The sequence below is a fragment of the Amphiura filiformis genome, chromosome 3, assembly GCF_039555335.1.
Source record: "Amphiura filiformis chromosome 3, Afil_fr2py, whole genome shotgun sequence".
In the NCBI taxonomy this organism is placed as follows: Eukaryota; Metazoa; Echinodermata; class Ophiuroidea; order Amphilepidida; family Amphiuridae; genus Amphiura; species Amphiura filiformis.
Genome location: NC_092630.1, coordinates 79,382,334 through 79,400,917, shown reverse-complemented (window position 1 = coordinate 79,400,917; position 18,584 = coordinate 79,382,334). Strand labels below are relative to the sequence as shown.

The 18,584-nt window shown below is 37.0% G+C and overlaps 1 protein-coding gene across 1 annotated transcript in view; it reads left to right on the top strand.

The window, feature by feature from the left end:
* Positions 1-214: 214 nt before the first annotated feature.
* LOC140149212 (E3 ubiquitin-protein ligase RNF19A-like) overlaps positions 215-18,584 on the top strand; it is a 43,012-nt gene continuing 24,642 nt past the window's right edge. Inside the window, 6 exon segments of the mRNA XM_072171429.1 lie at positions 215-307; positions 9,041-9,841; positions 9,844-10,117; positions 10,486-10,676; positions 16,726-16,870; positions 18,302-18,464. Of these exon segments, the coding sequence (XP_072027530.1) occupies positions 9,484-9,841; positions 9,844-10,117; positions 10,486-10,676; positions 16,726-16,870; positions 18,302-18,464 (1,131 nt within the window). The 5' untranslated portion in view covers positions 215-307; positions 9,041-9,483.

The window sequence follows — 18,584 nt, the reverse complement described above, 5'->3', positions numbered from 1 at the left end:
GACACAAGTATCTATGAAATACTTATTTTCTGTTACAAAATTAATTTTAAAGATATTTTTAGAATATATTTGCTGCATATACATAACAATTTATTTTAAAAGATATTTGAATTGATACTTTTTTTTGTAATAAATTTACTTTGACCCTTGACACTTCGAATTCCAGTGACGTAATACGTTATTATCGCGATGTATTTCGCGAATGCTAATCCGATGATCAGATGATACAGCGGAAAAATACTGAATCAAATTTGATCGTTGTAGCCTTTCAATGGGAATTTGTTTCAGCTTTTATTGTCTAGAAAAGGTAGGTTCAAAGATATGAATCTGTGATCTCTTAAACTGTAATAAATGGAGTGATATTATGGTATAAATCAATGTTACGAACTTCCGTACTAATTACACGATTAAAAATCATTCATTCATTTTCATGCATGCATATTTGTATCAATGACAATGAATGGTATGGTGTGAATCATTCACTGAATGGCTATGTGTGAATGAATACATTTTTGATACCGGTCCACTGGCACTTTTCATGGTAAAAATGCAGTGAATGGCGATCCTGACTTTTAGACAGGTTATATTTATGCTCTGTAAGGTTTATATTTATAATAATTGCTAATTTAAATTTATCAAATTAAACTTTCTCATCAAAAAAGAACAGGTTAACTTGCAATGCTTGTTTTAAATTAATTTCAACTCACGTACATGAAGTACGAGTACTACAAACTTTGATAAACAAACATACCTGTCGTGTAGGTCAAGCTTTATTTTGTTCCAAAACAGGGGGCATAAGCGGGGGGTATGTGTGGCTCACGCATGCAATAGGTGACCCGGGCCATCCGGGTACTTATTTTACATGACGCTACAGTGGCAGTGCCTACACATGTTTACGCTTTTCAACCCACAATAGACCGTGGAGCAGTGCGACTAGTTGAAGACTTGTAACAGAGGCTGATTCAGTTTGTTGACATTTTGTTTTGACCTCGAATCAAGCATATTTCGGGCCGATTTCGGTAAAATAAGGGTTAAATACTTGGCGAAAATTGCATTTTATGTGAAGCTGAACACATGAACATGTAGTTACTTTATTTTTGTTGTTGGCTGGAGGCGCCATGTCGAGAAGTTATAGAAATGGTAGTATTTTGGCCGATTTGAAAAGGGACAAACCACAGAAAACTATAAATTTGACTTCTGAATCGGATTTGTTGTCAACGGAGGTCAACGGCTTGTGACGTCACTCCGGGTCACCTATACAAAGGTATTGCCGGCGATTTGCCGCGTGGTAACGCGAGTCCCTCTCGCAACTATTTAATTACATGATTAAGTACGGTAATGGTTGTTTTTTACTCTGTTCAAAACGTGATATTATACATATTTTCTATAAACTTTGCCAATGTATGGACCAAAGTCAGATTTTGTGCACATAATTTTAGGCCTTTTTATCAAAATGTATATTTTGGACAATTGTACAGCTATTATTTCTACCCTAGGCTACATGTATGACGTTTGAAAGTTTCTTTTTATCAAAGTGGCTGGTCCAAATATTTAAGTGCAATATTTTGTTATGTTATTTATTAATTACTGTTTTATTAAATTAAATTCTTTAGTGCATCTGTGTGTGTGTGGGGTGTGTATATGGAGGGCTGATAGTTCGGGTGTGAGTGATAAAGGTGTTTGTGTATGTAAGGTGTGTGTGGAGAAGATGTAGGGGTATGTGAGCTGTGTGACTGAGATTTTGCCTCAACAAGTGCAATTAATTTCTCTGAGTAATTTTATGGTGTTTTCATGTATATTTTATATGTTTATGTCTTTTAATGTAAACATTGCAAATGTATTATTTCATGTAATTTGGCCTACGGGCCACAAATTTGAAATAAATTTAATCTGAATCTGAAAAGTGTCCGCAAAAAACTGGTCATCGCTAGCATCTTTGATGAAGAAAAATTAGAATATTCATGCCGGGACAGGCCAAAAACCTTACCTCAATCGTACAATCCACCCGATGCATGTCATAAACAAGCATCGGGTGGTTGTGTTTCCAATTCAAGCCCTCTTGTATTTGGTGTTCCACAGGGTTCTGTGATTGGGCCAATGATGTTTGTTATTTATACCTTGCCAGTGGGGGACATAATTCGTAAACATAATGTCTCATTTCATATATATGCAGACGATACTCAATTGTATGTTTCCTTTTGTCCTAACATCCCGGGTGCTGCTGAGAAGGCGTTACAAACTCTTGAAGCCTGTATTCACGAACTGCAAAACTGGATGAATATAAATAAACTCAAACTGAACAGTGACAAAACAGAATTTTTCATTGCTGGATCCCATTATCGCCTTCAAAAGCTTCCGAATCTTGAACTCAAAGTTGGCCAAAGCATTATAAAACCATCTCCAAATGTGCGTAACCTCGGGGTGATTTTTGACAGTCATATGTCTATGACAAAACAGGTGAACTCCATCGTTTCCTCTGTCAACCTCCAGCCGCAACATCAGAAGAATACAGCATCATTTGGATACGGACACTAAACATCATGTTGTCCGGGCCCTTATACTTTCGCGTTTGGACTATGGTAACAGCCTTCTCTATGGACTCAAGTCTCAAGATCTTCGCCGCCTTCAATCCCTTCAACACAAAGCATCCAAGCTAATTTTCTCCGTCCCTAGACGTACTGATCCAAAACCTCTCATGAACAATCTTCATTGGCTTCCGATTAGCAACCGCATCCAATTCAAACTCTGTCTTCTGATTTATAAGTGCCTGACTGAATCTGCTCCGCGATACCTCATCGATTCAATTAGTCTTAAGCCAACACCGTCCAGTGGCCCTGTTACAAGATCTGCCCTGGACAGAACTCTCCTAAACATTCCCATGTGCAAGTTAACCTGTGGTGATAAGTCATTTACAGCTGCTGGACCGTCCATCTGGAACAGCCTGCCACGGAACGCACGGGAAGCTTCTTCTCTCACACAATTCAAAAAGCTGCTGAAAACTCACTTGTACAATTTTTAGTATTTTTCATTTTGTCTTTACATTGACTTTTCTTGTTTTCCACTGGCTGGTTATTGTTTGTTGTTGGTAATGTAGTTTTGTGCGTTTAGATCAATTTTTTGCATAAGCGCCTTAAATCACCTTTATGTATGTATGTATGTAAGCCATAATTTATATTCATTGTTGTAGTGACAGAATGTCTCTGTGTATTGTCCTTGCAGCTGCAAGATGAGTTGTCAAGCTGAATTTATACTCGATCGCTGAAACACCACCAGGAAATCACCTGCACGTGGTTGTTAAGAACTGAGCATTCTCTTGGTCGGGCTGATGTCACAAAGGGGAAATGGCCTTGTAAAACCAGTGTGCGCATACATGTGCAGTTCCCCTTTCTCGAGCTGGTTGCTATGCGCGCGCTTGTGCAAAGGGGACGAAGGGGACAATGTTCCCGGATGTCCGACAAGGTGAATGCTGACTGGTCCAAGTAGTTTTTTTAAACCAATCAGGTTCTAAGACTTACTTCGCTTTTCGTGGTCGGATACCCATGAAGGCCGTCACGTTCATTGATTGGCTTCGCCTTCACGATCGCGATAAATGATTTTTATACAACCAATGAACCAATCACAAAACGGGTTATGGCGCCTGTCATAAATTTTGCACACATCATTTCCTGGTGCAAAAACGAGCGAGTGGTATAATAAAGTCAGCGTCACACCTGTGATTTATGAAGCCAATCATCTTCTCTGATGAAGCATCTGACGTTTCTGTCTCTGTGTGAAATTTGCGATTCTCAGCAACGGGATTCCATGAAATTTACAATAAATGTATGTTATTCTGCAGGATCGGTAATAATTAATTTATGTTTTATGTTATGAATAGTGCAAGTTGAAGTTAGTGAGTTTGTGGTTTCGTAAGTTATGTACAAGAGTGTTCTCAGGAAGCTAATAAACCATCCTCAAAGTATATCGACTGTATACGGTATCGGAGTTTGGCGAATAGCAGGACATATCACACATGAAGTGTGATGTGTCCAGACAGGATATAACGTGATATGTACACCAAATACAGCCCCCGAAATGGTCTACTTTTATAGCCAAAATAACAAATTCTCGATCATGAGAGGATGTACCTTCTGCGTCAGCGTACTTTTCATAGAATAACACGATCGCACGACCTGCATGACCGAACATTGACCTTGCCAAGCAACGACTGTGTGATTGGTCAATTCTCAAGCTGTGTTTGCGCCGTAAGCGCGCCGCCGGTCTGTGCGTAGTACGCTCGACGCAAATAACTGTGCGTACCCAAGTTGGCTCTCATGATCGAGAATTTAATATTTTGGCTATAGCACACCTCAACTCCGAAGCAGTTTAGTCATTGTTAAAAATGCGATCCCCAGCCCTTTGCTTACCTTTGGACGAATTTGTAGCAGTCTCCGTGTCGAAGAATGCCCGGTACAAACATAGAAATGGCCATATTCAGGGAAGTAGCTATAATCAAATTTCTTGGCCAAACTGGAACACTGTGAACGCTAGTGGCTCCGCGATAAACACACACGAATAGCGCTGTACAGAAGAAGTATTATACACGCGCCTTACACTGCGTACACGCTTTGTACACTACATGGGCGTAACGCACACGTTCCAGTTTGGCCAAGAAATACTTACTTTGATTACGGTATAGGATATTTTTGGTGCTGGGGGGCATTTGATGAAAATCTTGCATATCAAATTCGGCAATTTTTGCTAAAATGGACCAAATTCTTGACCAAGTCAATAAAATGGTGTAATTTTGGCTTCTGAGTGGTGGGCTCCAGAGCTAAAATTGCAGCTGAGTGGTGGGCTCCAAACCTGAGTGGTGGGCTCTGCCGCCCACCACCGCCCACTGTTAGCTACAACCCTGGCCATATTGCTTCAGTCCCGTTAATATTTCTTCCATACTCCAATGGTTCCAACTGAGTTCCAATGAGGGCAACACGATGATAGTCTCCTACACAACCAGATTGTGTCGGCCTGACACTCCTCGATCCTAACAAACCTGTGAGCCACATACAGTCTGGCAGCTGGCCTCGAGACCAATTTTATACACATGCGATGACGTATAAGCCAATTGTAAGCCTTAGCTTGTTTTGCCGTTTAGCTGCACTGCTCATGCGTCATGCCGGTCAGCGGCAAGCAACATGAAAGGATGAAACCAGCATGAGAGCTGCCATTTTGACATGTGCATTCTGCTCGTGAGAAAAATTACTTTTTGTTGACGTTTATCAAACAAAATTTTCAATATAATGAAAGACAGAGATAAAAAGAATTTATCGCGTCTGACGTCATCTGTCAATCAAACTCGAGCACATTTTATTTACAAGTGTCGTGATGATGACTTGCTGAACGTGGCGGTATTAGCGGGTGCCTTATTGTTGATTTTGCACCTTCAAACATACAAACCATCTCAAAAGTTAGGTCTTTATAGTAGGAAACTTTCTTTCGCGAAGGCACCGTGTCAACAATGCCTAGAAAAGTTGCTTTTTGCCTTGTAAAAGTACGTAATTTTTCGCCATTTTCTGCTATTCCTTTTCTCCGATTGGCACCAGATTAATCGGCCTTCTTCTTAAGGTCCGTTCATATTACCACCGCATTTGCGATGCGTTGGTTTGCGATGCGGTGCGTTGTCACACTGCATCGTACTGCAAACTATACTTTGATCAGCTCGTAATAGATGGGAAATGTTAGGCCGAAAAGTAGACCCACGTTAAGGGGGTACTACACCCCTGGCCAATTTTGTGCCTATTTTTGCATTTTTCTCAAAAATTATACGGCATTGGTGACAAGTAAGATATGTATATTATAGGGGCAAGGACTTCAACTATTGCACTGAAAATTCAGCAACTCAAGGCAAGTAGATTTATTGATCAAATATTGGTTTCCCTCATTTTTGACTGTAACTCCACAACTGCTGTCTGTGCTGAAATAAAATTTCCAGTGCAGTAGTTTTAGTCCTTCCCCCTATAATATACATATCTTACTTGTCATCAATGCTCTATAGTTTTTGAGAAAAATGCAAAAATAGGCACAAAATTGGCCAGGGGTGTAGCCCCCTTTAAGAGTGCTATTAGTTGACCTGTCTGTCTATATTTTGTGTGTTAAAGAAAGTAGGCAAAGTATAAGACTTGGATTAATAATTTGTGATGCTTTTGCGAGATGTCACAAGGCAATTTTCAAAATAAAATATTTTGATATTAATCCGCGATGTTATAAGGGCCGCCGATTACGAGCTGATGAAAGTATACTGCATTGCGATATCGTTTGCGAGGTACCTTCATAAAATCAGCATCACTTCCGTTTTGCATCAAGCTCAATCGTCAAAAATAGATGAATTTTGGAACAAAATATTTAAAAGCTTGTTCGACGGAATAAAATGTATGCTTGTAGTACAGTTGAAAACAAGTTGAAAAAGTTCAGCGATCTTTTCTTTTAGACCACCCACCCACATGTGGAGGGAGCGTAACCAAACTGGCTGCGTAAGAGATTAACTCTGAGGCCGCACTCGCCATCCTAATCCAAATAGTGCGAGATATTTTGAGTGATAGCCTACCAAAACCCATCTCAAATTATGCCGTTCTGACCACCATGTCCATTTCAGATACGCTACACCGTGTCGACAGTCTCTTTAATTATTTTTTCCCTGAAATGAATCGCGTCCTAATACTCCATTGGTGAGCGACGGGTGATTGGTATTTCACCAATTGATAAGATAGCTCACCTTTCCGAACGCAAGAAAAGGAGTCCTATCTGATTGGCTAGAAACTGATCGCTAGATCGCTCAGTGATGAGTGTACAAACTCATATGTAGAGATGTATTCAATTCCATTTAAATCAATATTCTATTATTGATGATGCAGATAAAGAAAGTTGTATTATAGTTGTTCACTGTGCTGTATTGTATTATAGACTTGTGATTTAATATTCTATAGCCAGTGCTACAGCACTGTGGTCTGAGCTGAATGGGCTACATGTATGCTTGTTCTTTTCATAATAATTAATTATATTCTCAAACAGTTGAATATACATTATTATCGTATGATTTAAAAACATGTGTGTTTAAAGAAAACAGCAATCGTAACTTACATGTAGTTAATTGAAATTCTAGTGAGTTAATTGAAAACAAAACCTGGGTTTTACCTGACAACAAATCGAATTTTCTTGTAATGGCAACATCACAGGGGTTATTTTTAGGTCAAAAATAGCCAAAATAGCACAAAAATATGATTTTTGCCATGTTTTAAATATTTTGGACTTGTGCTGTGACATTTTACAATAGAAATGAAATTTCTACTCAATTTATTTTTAAAGTTACAGCTATTTTAAAAAGGCATTTCGTGATCCACAGCATCATCCCCCACTTTTCTCAAAAAAAGTTGAGATTTTTATATCACTTGAAACCTCTGGTTGTGTATGGGCATGATCCGCATGAAACTTGGTATTTAAAGCTAAATTTTTGGAAGGTCATTTCGAGGTCACCAGGGGGTCATCTAAGGTCAAATTAGTAAAAACTGTCGGATGGGCATGAAACTTGGTGGAAGGTCATTTCGGGGTCACCTGAGGTACAAGTTTACTGACCGCCCAACCACAGGGGGATCACATGGTTCGAGAACCGCCTATTTTTTGGTTTGCAAATTTTAAATGTTCAGATATATGATGCGAGCATAGCAAGCAGGAAATTTTTCATATTTGATGTTTCTGTAGTGTTTTTCCTAAGCTGTTTTCCTAACCTGAGATGAAAATTTATTTTTAAAATCATTTTGTGTGAAAGCAACAAAGCATGATTATTTTTTGTACATGTACATGCATGGTACGTACATACAAGTTTGCGTTTGACCAGATAAGCATGTCACATGTAACGTAACACGTTTTGCTCTCAATTTATGGCACAAGACCTCAAAAGATATGTTAAATTGAACCAAAATGTTTGTCATGTCATCATTCTGTGAGCAGTGCGTGCATACCCTGAATGAACTCACCCCCAGACAACACACACCAGAGGGAAAGTATATCTGGTCCAGTCAGGTCCACACAAGGGAAACACCAAGAAATAACAACAACTTGATGTAAATACCTGAACCTGTACTATGTAGTGTAAATCCTGATTGGGGGTTTTCAATATTTTCATTTTGATAGGGAGGTACATGTGTGTGCCCCTATGACACTACTGGTGGACATGTATGTTAGGCCAAATAAAAAAAATAACATGTTTCACGTCCCCTCCCGCTTCCTTTTTTGAGATTTCTTCAATTATATTTTTATTTTTTGAAATTCAGTCATAACTTTTCTAAAAATATGTCTAGGAAGTAGAGATGCTTTCTATAGCCTTGCTGATAATCAAGAAACACTTTTGGAAGGTTTTGTGATAATTAGAGGGGGCCTATCTCTCAGAACAACAAATAAAAAGAGGCCGCCTCCTTTTTTAGGCATTATTGTGTGCGCTAAAACAGCTCTAATTATGGGTATTTACACCGATTTTGCGATAAAAAGTAAAAAACCAGGACGTGAAACATGTTTTTTATTTTACTTGGCCTTATTGAATTTGTTTGATTTGTGAAATGTTATTGTTAATTGAGTGGGTTTTTTTATCACTGCTTTCCAAGCAGGCTCACATGCATGTACATGTACATGTAATAAAATGTTATTTTCAACAATATAGGCTTATATAATATAATAGAAACTTGCAGTGTAATAATGAAATATTTGCAGTAAAATTCATACTTGAAAACAGAGCTGACAGTGTTTGTTTGTATCATGTATACAATGTACATGGTAGTATGTGTTTTATGTAACATGGTAGTATGTGTCGTAGAGTTAAATATGGGTATTTTTAGGACACCAAGGAAAATATTTTTCAAGTATTTTCTAACAGTAATACGATGTTCAAAGCCCTGTGTAGAAAGTGTGTGTAAAGGTGAAGGATCCATGGCACTACAGGTGTGATATCAGCTCATCTTTTGTGTAATACAGATGCTTAATTCACACTGAACATTATTTTTATTTTTTATTTCAGATTTGGTGATAAGAATACCCTTGTGGGCGATTAATGATGACAGCATAGGGATTCTACCACGTCAATTGCTCCATCTACCCAAAGAGCACACCTACACTTTGATGTGTTGCCATGGCAACCAGAGTGTCATGAACATGGAGGTAAATGTGGATGAGTATACAAGTGTAGTCTGCTGGCAAGTAATTGGTGGATTGTTCTTGGAATACCAAGTCATTGAGAATTGCAATTGAACTTGATTTCTTCCCTCATACATTCATGTATAACTGCACGTATTGTTGATCTGCTTTTTGTGTCGTGAAGAAGACGTGTGTTTTGAAATTGCATTGAAGGAAATACAGGTTGTGATTATACAATCATTACAGAATTACTTCTAGGTGATACATAGTAACATTGTGACAAATATTAACTTATTCTTGTGAGAAGTAACATAAACATCATTTTTCATGAAAAGCCGCTCCGAGTCTGATCTCAAGTCGCGGACTATTTGGGATAGTGTGCTGTTTAGCGCCGCCAACATGAAAGGGACTGAAGGTGACACGAGGTCGGTTCATTCAACCGCCTCGCAAACTACCACCGATTCTGTGAAAAGGAAGCGCCACACTGGATCAATCTTTCCTCGCTTCTGGCAGAATAAGTCCAAGGCACGTAAAGGAAGTACCGGCTCTGATCATAGTGGGAGCATCAATTCCATGACGCCACCGCCCAAGTCGGGACGCCGTGTGAGCGCAACCCGTAGCCCTGGTGCTTCGTCACATCTAAGTAGCGCTTCCAGGCGAAGTGCCGGAAATACCACCGAATGTCCCTTTGCCTTATGGAAAGACCAAAAGATCAGTTTCCTGAAATCATGACCTGCGAGCATCGCTCATGCCGCGAGTGCCTTAGACAGTACCTGAAAATTGAGATTACAGAGAGTCGAGTAAATATTGCGTGCCCTGAATGCGCGGAACCTCTTCATCCCAACGACATCAAGATGGTACTTCAGGATGATGCTTTGATGAGTAAATATGAGGAGTTTACTCTGCGTCGACTGTTGATGGTGGATCCAGATTGTAGATGGTGTCCTGCCCCTGATTGTGGGTGAGTAATGCCTTGATAGTGTCTCTATGTGCATGGTGTGATGTAATGTTCTTGTAACTGGTCAGTATGATTTGCCTGAAGTTGGAAGTTTTCAGATAGACAAAAGTGAATTTTTGTTAAACCATCAAACTTCACACATATACATCTCCAATATCAATGTTATTCAGTAAAATTCACATGCTACTCTCCTGTGTGGTATATCCATGTAGCAGTTGAAGAACTTTTTAGAACTCTTTTGATAATTACTTGAAATTTGTGATATGTGTATATTCAAAATATTTTTAAGTTGTACCAATCCTGATGTCATTTGCATGGGTACAAATTTTGTTTGTTGTCAGTGAATGTTTTTTCTTTCTACCCATCCATAGATTTGCTGTGCTAGCCAATGGGTGTGCAAGTTGCCCCCAGCTGTTTTGCCAACGTCACGGATGCGGCACCAGCTTTTGCTACCACTGCAAGCAAATTTGGCATCCTAACCAAACATGTGATGCGGCAAGACAACAGAGGTCCGGTATTTTGCGCAAGAATTCACTCTCATACAGCCAAGGATCGGCATCACGTAAGTAATAGCTCATCAGAGTTGTGTTACCTGGTACTATAGTACATTGTGCATGCAAGTGTCCTATGTTATCAAGTGAAGAATACTTGGCCTAGACTTTAGGTAAAGAAATTTGGGACAATGAACACTTCATTTATACTCTATTGTTTCTTTGTAAATTGCATTGTTTTTCATAATTTCCAGTAATGTGTTGAAAATAGGTTGTGGTTCCTGAATACAATTTACCAATATCTTAATAAAATTCCAAAAATTTACCATGGCATACGTACGGTATAAGAACTCAAATACTTTCTTAAAAGTTAGCCTTTGAGTGATCTAATGATTCCTAGTGACGCTTCCAGTATCATCATTGTCTAACCATTGTAAGATTGGATATTATGCTATTTAGCTTATTTATGCATGTACCTGGTATTTAAAATAAACAGTGACTGGATTTAATTCTAAATGCTTTTAACTAAGAAGTTGCAAGGCAAAATTATGCAAATATAAATGACCAGTCAACATTTTCACTAACTGTAAATAAATATTTTTAGAAAAATACAAAGAAATTAATAAAAATGGCTTACAAAAATGGTATAAAACCAATTAAAATCACTCAGATTTGCTTCTGACAAAGAAATATGTGATCAAATGTTACAAGCGTTGCCTTGCATTTTAAAATTATTTGACACCATGTACTGAGCATGTCCTAACTTCCAGAAATTAACTTTGGAATCATTTGAAACGGGTTATAATACTTGTTAAAAAGGAAAATTTCCTCGCTCATACCCAATATTTTGTTTAGAAAGTGCATTTTCACAAACATTTTTTTTTCTGGTCAAATGCAAGTACATGTATGTACCAAGATATTTGAAGGCCCAAGTAGGTCAAATAGTATGCACATGAAGGGCTCTAAATACACAGGTGCTAATAGCAATTCCACCATCATGAAAATACACATGACATGTGTGTTGGGGTGTGCGTGCATGTGCATTTATTTGAATATTTGTACAAAGGAGCTGTTTGTAGGAATTGTAGTTGGCTGGGATTTGTTGATGAAAAAATGACGATATGTGTATGCCAGACATACACTGCCTGCTGTTTTCATGTGAACTTTTTCAAGTGTTTGAAACGCAACCAGTTTAGAAATGTATTTTCTAATGCTGCAGCTGAATTTCCATTTGTATAAATTATTTCCTGAACTGAATGTCTTTTTTTGGATTGCCCCCCTCCCATTCCCAACTGGAGAAATTGTGTGGACTTCCTAGTAAATTTGTGTTCTTTGTGTGTATTGCAGCTGTTGTTTAGCCCTTTGAGGTACAGCATCAAAGTTGCAAGAGGGATAATATGAGTCCAGCAAGGGTGAACAAAAATATTGCACTGACATGTGTGATTGCATTTTGTAATGCAATGCAAAGTAACCGGAGGGTAGAGGCCAACGAACGCAATTCTAGTCTTTGTAGAGTCGCATTTCAGTGTGCTGTAATGCCAGCAAAAATGTGATAACCATAAATGCATTCAAGTGTTCTATTTTTTGTTTCTTGGCTCCCTAAATAGCTTACTATACATTTTGATCAGTTTTTAGTAGACTATGCTTAAAAATCTGCCACATATAGATCTTTGCAGACTTTCCAAAAGTGAAGTGCTATGAGTACTAAATTCTAAAAGATAAAATTCTTTTTTGGTACTTAATTGTGACACTTATAAATACTAAACAAAGATTTTCTTTTGTTCACAAACTGACATTCATCTTTTTTCAAATTGTCATTAAAAAGTAAAAATTATAAAGTATATTCAAAAATTAAAACAAATTTCCATAAGACATCTGGACAAACTAGTATAGATTTGAAATCTGGTCCATTATTTGTCAATAATTATTAGTCATACTATACTACTAGAACTTAAAAATAATGGCTGTTTCATTTAGTCCTTTTTATGGTGTATGGTATGTAATATCTGGAGCGAACCAGTTGTAAGATCAGTTTCCATATATTTGAAGTATTTTTCCTTAAAGAGCATGTAATATGTTTGAAAAGCCCCTCCCTTATTATAAATGGTCTGTTTAAAGTAAACGTCACAACCTCTGTAAATTCACTAAGCATTGCTAAGTAGTAAGCAACACTCGAATGATTCACAACTTGAGCATATCAATTTATGTACGTGCAAACTAGTCAAAAGCATTAACCAGCCCATCCTATTTGTGTTGTGAAGCTACAAATTGTACATGTTCACATTCCCGTACATGAAAATATGAACTTCACAAGTCACAAGGAATTTAGGCAAATTTACATGCTAGCATAATTATATTTCTTTGTAAGGTCATTAATTACGAATTTAACACAGCAAAAATTATGATTATTTCCAAATTGCAAGAATTAAGTGCTGTAAAAATACTGTACTTGGCAGTACAGGTGTGTATACAAACTTCATCATTGTACACTTTCAGTTGTATGTGGATATTCATAATTATGTCCATGAACGAATATGATACACTAAATGAAAGAACTGTTGACCTTGAACGTGCGTCAAAAACCCAGAAGTTTCCTGGTTCACTTAGAGTTTGAGTGTATATATTTCATGTCTTCAATACACACCATAGTCATATCGCCAGAGGAAGGAGAAAGGGACATGAGCTGATATGTTTAATTGGCAATTAATTAGTCATTAATATCATCAACATTGGATTTTTTTTTTCACAATTAATTTATAAAATTCTTCAGAAATCTTGAAATACATGAGATTATTTGCAATGTTTCTTGCATCACTCTCTAAAATATACATATTTGTACATACAAAAATGTAAATTGCATTTAGTGATGGGGTGCTCCAGGAATTCAGGCTTCAAATCTGTCTTGTCAAGTGACACACCAATAATGACACTTCATATTCAAAATATAACAAGACAGCTATGTTCATGTGATGATATCGTCATCATGAAATGCTTTACTAAGGTGTTAACTGCTTGAAGCAAACTTAGCCAATTCATTATCTATCCTAAATTCTAGTCGTCTCACAATATACATTTTTTATTGTAAATTGACAACAAGTAGTGAAGCAGATTTGGCAAAAAAAAAAAAGAAGGTTTGTCTCAAAGCTCACGAGAAATTTAAAAACATATTTATGCGAGATGCGATTTTTTTTTTTTTTTTTTATTCCTGACATTTTTTCATGGTATTGTGAGAAAAAAGTCTGATTTTCGCCGATTTTTCTGGAAAAACTTTAAAAAATTTTTTTTGAAATAAAAAAAAATTTCCGCATTTATTTTTTGTCAAATCATGGGATTTTAAAAACGCGCGCGCAAGCTTTGGGACGAACTTTTTTTTTTTGGCCTTTGCAAATTATAGGAGACAAGTAGAAAAAGTGATCTCGCCAGGGATTCAAACCCAGGACCTCAGGTTAATGAGACCTGTGCCTTAACTACTTGGCCATGGGAGCTTCATGATTAGGCAGGATGAAATTTGAAAGTAAGAGCAGTGCATGCAACAATCACTTTTCTACTTGTCTCCTTTATTATTTGTGATGGGGAACCTGATGAAATATTCTCCTTGATCATGCCAAATGTGGTGTTTTCCAAGTGAAGACATTGATTGATTGATTGATTTTATTTGGTTCCATAATACAAAATACATAGATAGGCCTATATTATATAACAAGATTAAAATACATTACATATATAACACTTAAAAATTAAAAGATATACAATGTGAAGATAAAAATACACTAGGAACCGGGATAACCCATAAAGCCAGTGTTTTGTAGTCAAATGAGATCTCTAAAGTATTACATAAAATTTACAACATAATAGTGTGTAAAAGTTCAAAATGTCACATTTTTACGTCTGCAAGGCAAAGGATATCCTAAAACTGTTCAAATTTCCTGGTAACCTACAGTATTTGTTTAAGCATAACTGTACTTTGTAAGTTTGCTAAGGTGACTTACCTATGCTCACATTGCTTTACGTGCATTTTTATGTGGGCTTGCGAGTATTAAATCTGTGGGATGTGTTTTAAAGGTTCCCATGTTGCATGGAGCTACTTGTACAATGTAGTTGGGTGTAACCATAATACTATTAGATTTTGTACAGAAAAAATGCATCAATAGCGCTTAAATCATAAATGTATCCTGTTGCTGGGTCAAAAGGCACTATGTCATTGTATGTAAAATTTGTATGTGTATCAATATGAACAGCCACAAAATTTCATCCATTCGCTCCGAGATAAAAAAAAAACTTACTCCATTTCACCTCGAGATTGAGGACAGTGATGAACCCAGTTGTACCATACACGTACGTGACAATCCACTCTGTTATACATACTGTGTGTTTTTTAAGCATGAAATTTGTTATATTCATGATATGAACAAAAGCATTTGGTGGTTACCTCCTCGGAAGTTGTACGCAGTATGTTTCTATGGGCAACTGTGAGACACATTATTTGCTTCTACATGTAGTACATGTAGTATCCAAACCATTCTATACCATTTTTCACCCTGATGTTGTGATGTCAGTGTGTATTTCATTAAGTTCAATTCAGTTCAGTTCAGTTCAGTTGTGTGTGTTACAATCGAGTGAATATCTGATAGACACTTGACCATCCACAAGATCAGGAAAGACTCGGGGAAAGATGTGAACAAACAGAAGAGCCATCCCATGACCAGTCTTAAAATATTTGTGTCATGAAATACAAATGTAGCTGATATCTTTTATTGTAGAGATTTGGGTCTACTATTACATGTACAATGTGTATTCAACAATGTGTGAAAACATTGTATTTACTGTAATTCCCTCCCTTCACTTTGTCCGTACAAGCAGCAATATTTTACCCAACAGCCACTAGCGCTGTACAACCACTACACATACTACATTTAAAGATTTCCATCATTTCACTCGTTCACTCATGTTAAGTCTGCCATGCATGTATATGATAACAGCTATTTTAAGGTTCAAAATGTTGACTTATCTGTATTAAAGTGGTTGTGATGAGTTAGATCATTTTAATACCCAACCAGGAAGTGTGTATCCAGTCTATAAGACTTTGACACAGAAAATATTACCGATTTGAAAATGTATCATTATAATATATATTTATCATGGATTTCCATTTTGATGGGAGAGAGTTAGTGAATTGTGGCAAAAGAAAAAACCCATTTTTGGTAAAGAAAAGTGTGCAGTAAATTCTACATGTCCATAATCTTTAGTATATGTAGATTTATGAGAACAAAGCCTTAATTAGTGCACAACATGAACATGACAGATTACCTATCATTTCCCTCTGACTCTGAAAGGAACATGTGGCGGCTAAAAAGTAAAGTAATAAATAGGTCTGCGTAAATACAGGGATTTATAACATGACTTATCCAGCAAGTGATTCTCAAGATGCTGTTGTGAACTAGTGAATCGCAAGTTAACTCTACATAACTCAATGAGGTGAACTGGATAAGACCGTATGGGAATATGTGTCGGATATTAGAATGCGGGAGGAAAACCTAAGTATTTGGTGGGGGGTCCTGTGAGGACGGTCATGGGTACAATGTAGGCAACCCACTTACGGCACTGTGGGGAATCAAACCTGGGCCACAGTATTGAGTGGCGAGTGCTATGACCACAACTCCAACCTGTCGTCCTGATTGGCCAGGTGTATAGAAATTTGTAAATTTCCCTATTTTTTGTTATGGAAAAAATAAGCACTTAGGCGACGAAAAAGGAAAACCCTGTTCTACGGGCCCGACCGACCCAGAATTTGAACAAATTGGGAAAAAAAATTTCCTGTACAAATGAATGCCGACCCAAATTTCGGGAATTTCAGGAACAATTTTTTTTTTGTATTTTCTCAAATTGCAAATTATTTACAGATTTTGGTTATTTTTTGGGTCATTTCCGTAGAACAGGGTTTTTTTTCGTCGCCTTATGGAAGAAGAAAACCCTTTTACCCTTTGAAAAACATGTAAAATTATGGAAACTTAAATACAATTTAAGAGCTTGAAAATAAGGAAATGAAAAAATTAGCCATTTTTTTACCCATTTGATTGGCTTTTTTGCTCATTAAGTTTTTGTTTGTTTCTTTCTTTGCAGCCGACCAGATCAAACCATGTCCACGATGCACTGCTCTTATTATCAAGATGGACGACGGTTCCTGCAACCATATGACCTGCGCTGTATGTGGAGCAGAATTCTGCTGGTTATGTATGAAGGAAATATCTGATCTACATTACCTAAGGTACTCATTGAAAAACAAAATACAGCAAACAACCAAAATCATTGGCATTGGTTTTTATAACACAAGTATTCCATTTTTGATTTGTGTGTGACGTTTCACTTGTTGTGTCATTGACATGTAAGATGATCTTTTACTGCTTCCCTTTTTATTTGTTTTGTGTGTCATTGGCAATATCATGTATTTGATCAGATTTAATGAGTAGGATTAGGAAGGAAGTGAAAATTTGTTTAGAAGAAGAATGAAGAATTCAAAATGAAATCTATATCGAAACTCCTATTTTTCATAGGATTTATGCATAATTGGTGTTACTAAAGATTTCTAAGTTTTTGGAAGTTAGGTACCCAATGTTCTTACATTCATTCAATCATTCATTCATTGATTGGTTTTCACTCATCGTATAAGAATTGGTATAAAATCATAGTCATAATATATTAGCTTGTGTTGTCAAATTGAAACAGTTTTTTGTGATCATTATGATACTTCACACCCATGTAAGTTTTGAGGTGAAGGTCATTCATACAAATCCTGATGCATGCATTGATTGTGTGTGATGTCATAGATCCTGTGCTGTCTGATTCATTCATTGGTTGTTTTGCTTATTATGCAATGATCAAAGGTCGGCTTGATTGATAAAGATGCGTTGGTTGTACATGCCAACAAACTTAGTCAAATGCTGATGAACTTTTTCAGTCAAAATATATCTGTTGCTGTTAGACTTTAAAAGTCAGTGAACTTTTTTGAATCAAACTTTTGGGTGATGTAATCTTGTAATGTTTGATGAACTCTTGCAATTGTGTGAGTTTGGTATATATTTTGCTTTGATTTATGTTGCATCACCTTTTTATTTATCAACCTATTAGTGCCCCTTTCCCCTGTGAACTTTCCTATGTAGCACATTTTAAATAAGAATAAAATATGGTACAAATGATACTGGCATCACAGCAAACTCATCTTGGCATACCTGTGACTTTTGTTCTATGGATAATTATTTCTATTCCCAAATTACATTGTTTTGTATGAAATATGTCCAGCATGACTTCAAAAATATGGTAATCACCCTTCAGATGGCTTCCGAAGCGTATAGTGTGCTTATTAGGCTAATGGAAATGTATTTTGTTTGAAATAAATTGTGCTACAACTATCGCTTAAAGTAAGGACTTCCATGACAATAAAATGTAGGCTATGGGGTGTGGCCTGAGAAGACCTTAAACTGAACATTTTGATCCCGTACTGTATATTATCTCAATGCTGATATATTGAAAGATAACATGTGAATTTAGTAGAATAAGTGAATAACTCATAAGAAGAGTTACACCTGACCAAAACTGGACTTTTCAGACGGTCGCACCAGTTTAATGAAACTTTGTTTGATTTTGTATCCTAGTTGAATTTCTACATTATTAATATTCTTCATCTTTTGCTTCTTCTTAGTCCATCTGGATGTACATTTTGGGGCAAGAAGCCGTGGAGTCGAAAGAAGAAGATTCTATGGCAGCTGGGCACCCTAGTAGGTGCACCGGTTGGTATAGCACTCATAGCAGGCATTGCAGTACCAGCTATTATCATTGGTATACCAGTGTATGTAGGTAGGAAGGTACGTATCAAGATCTACATAACTTCATCTAGGCTTACATATACCTGTAAAAATATAAAGCATGTTTATGCCATGTCCTGGATTCACTCTACCCCAAATGTTGATCACTTGAACTCAGAT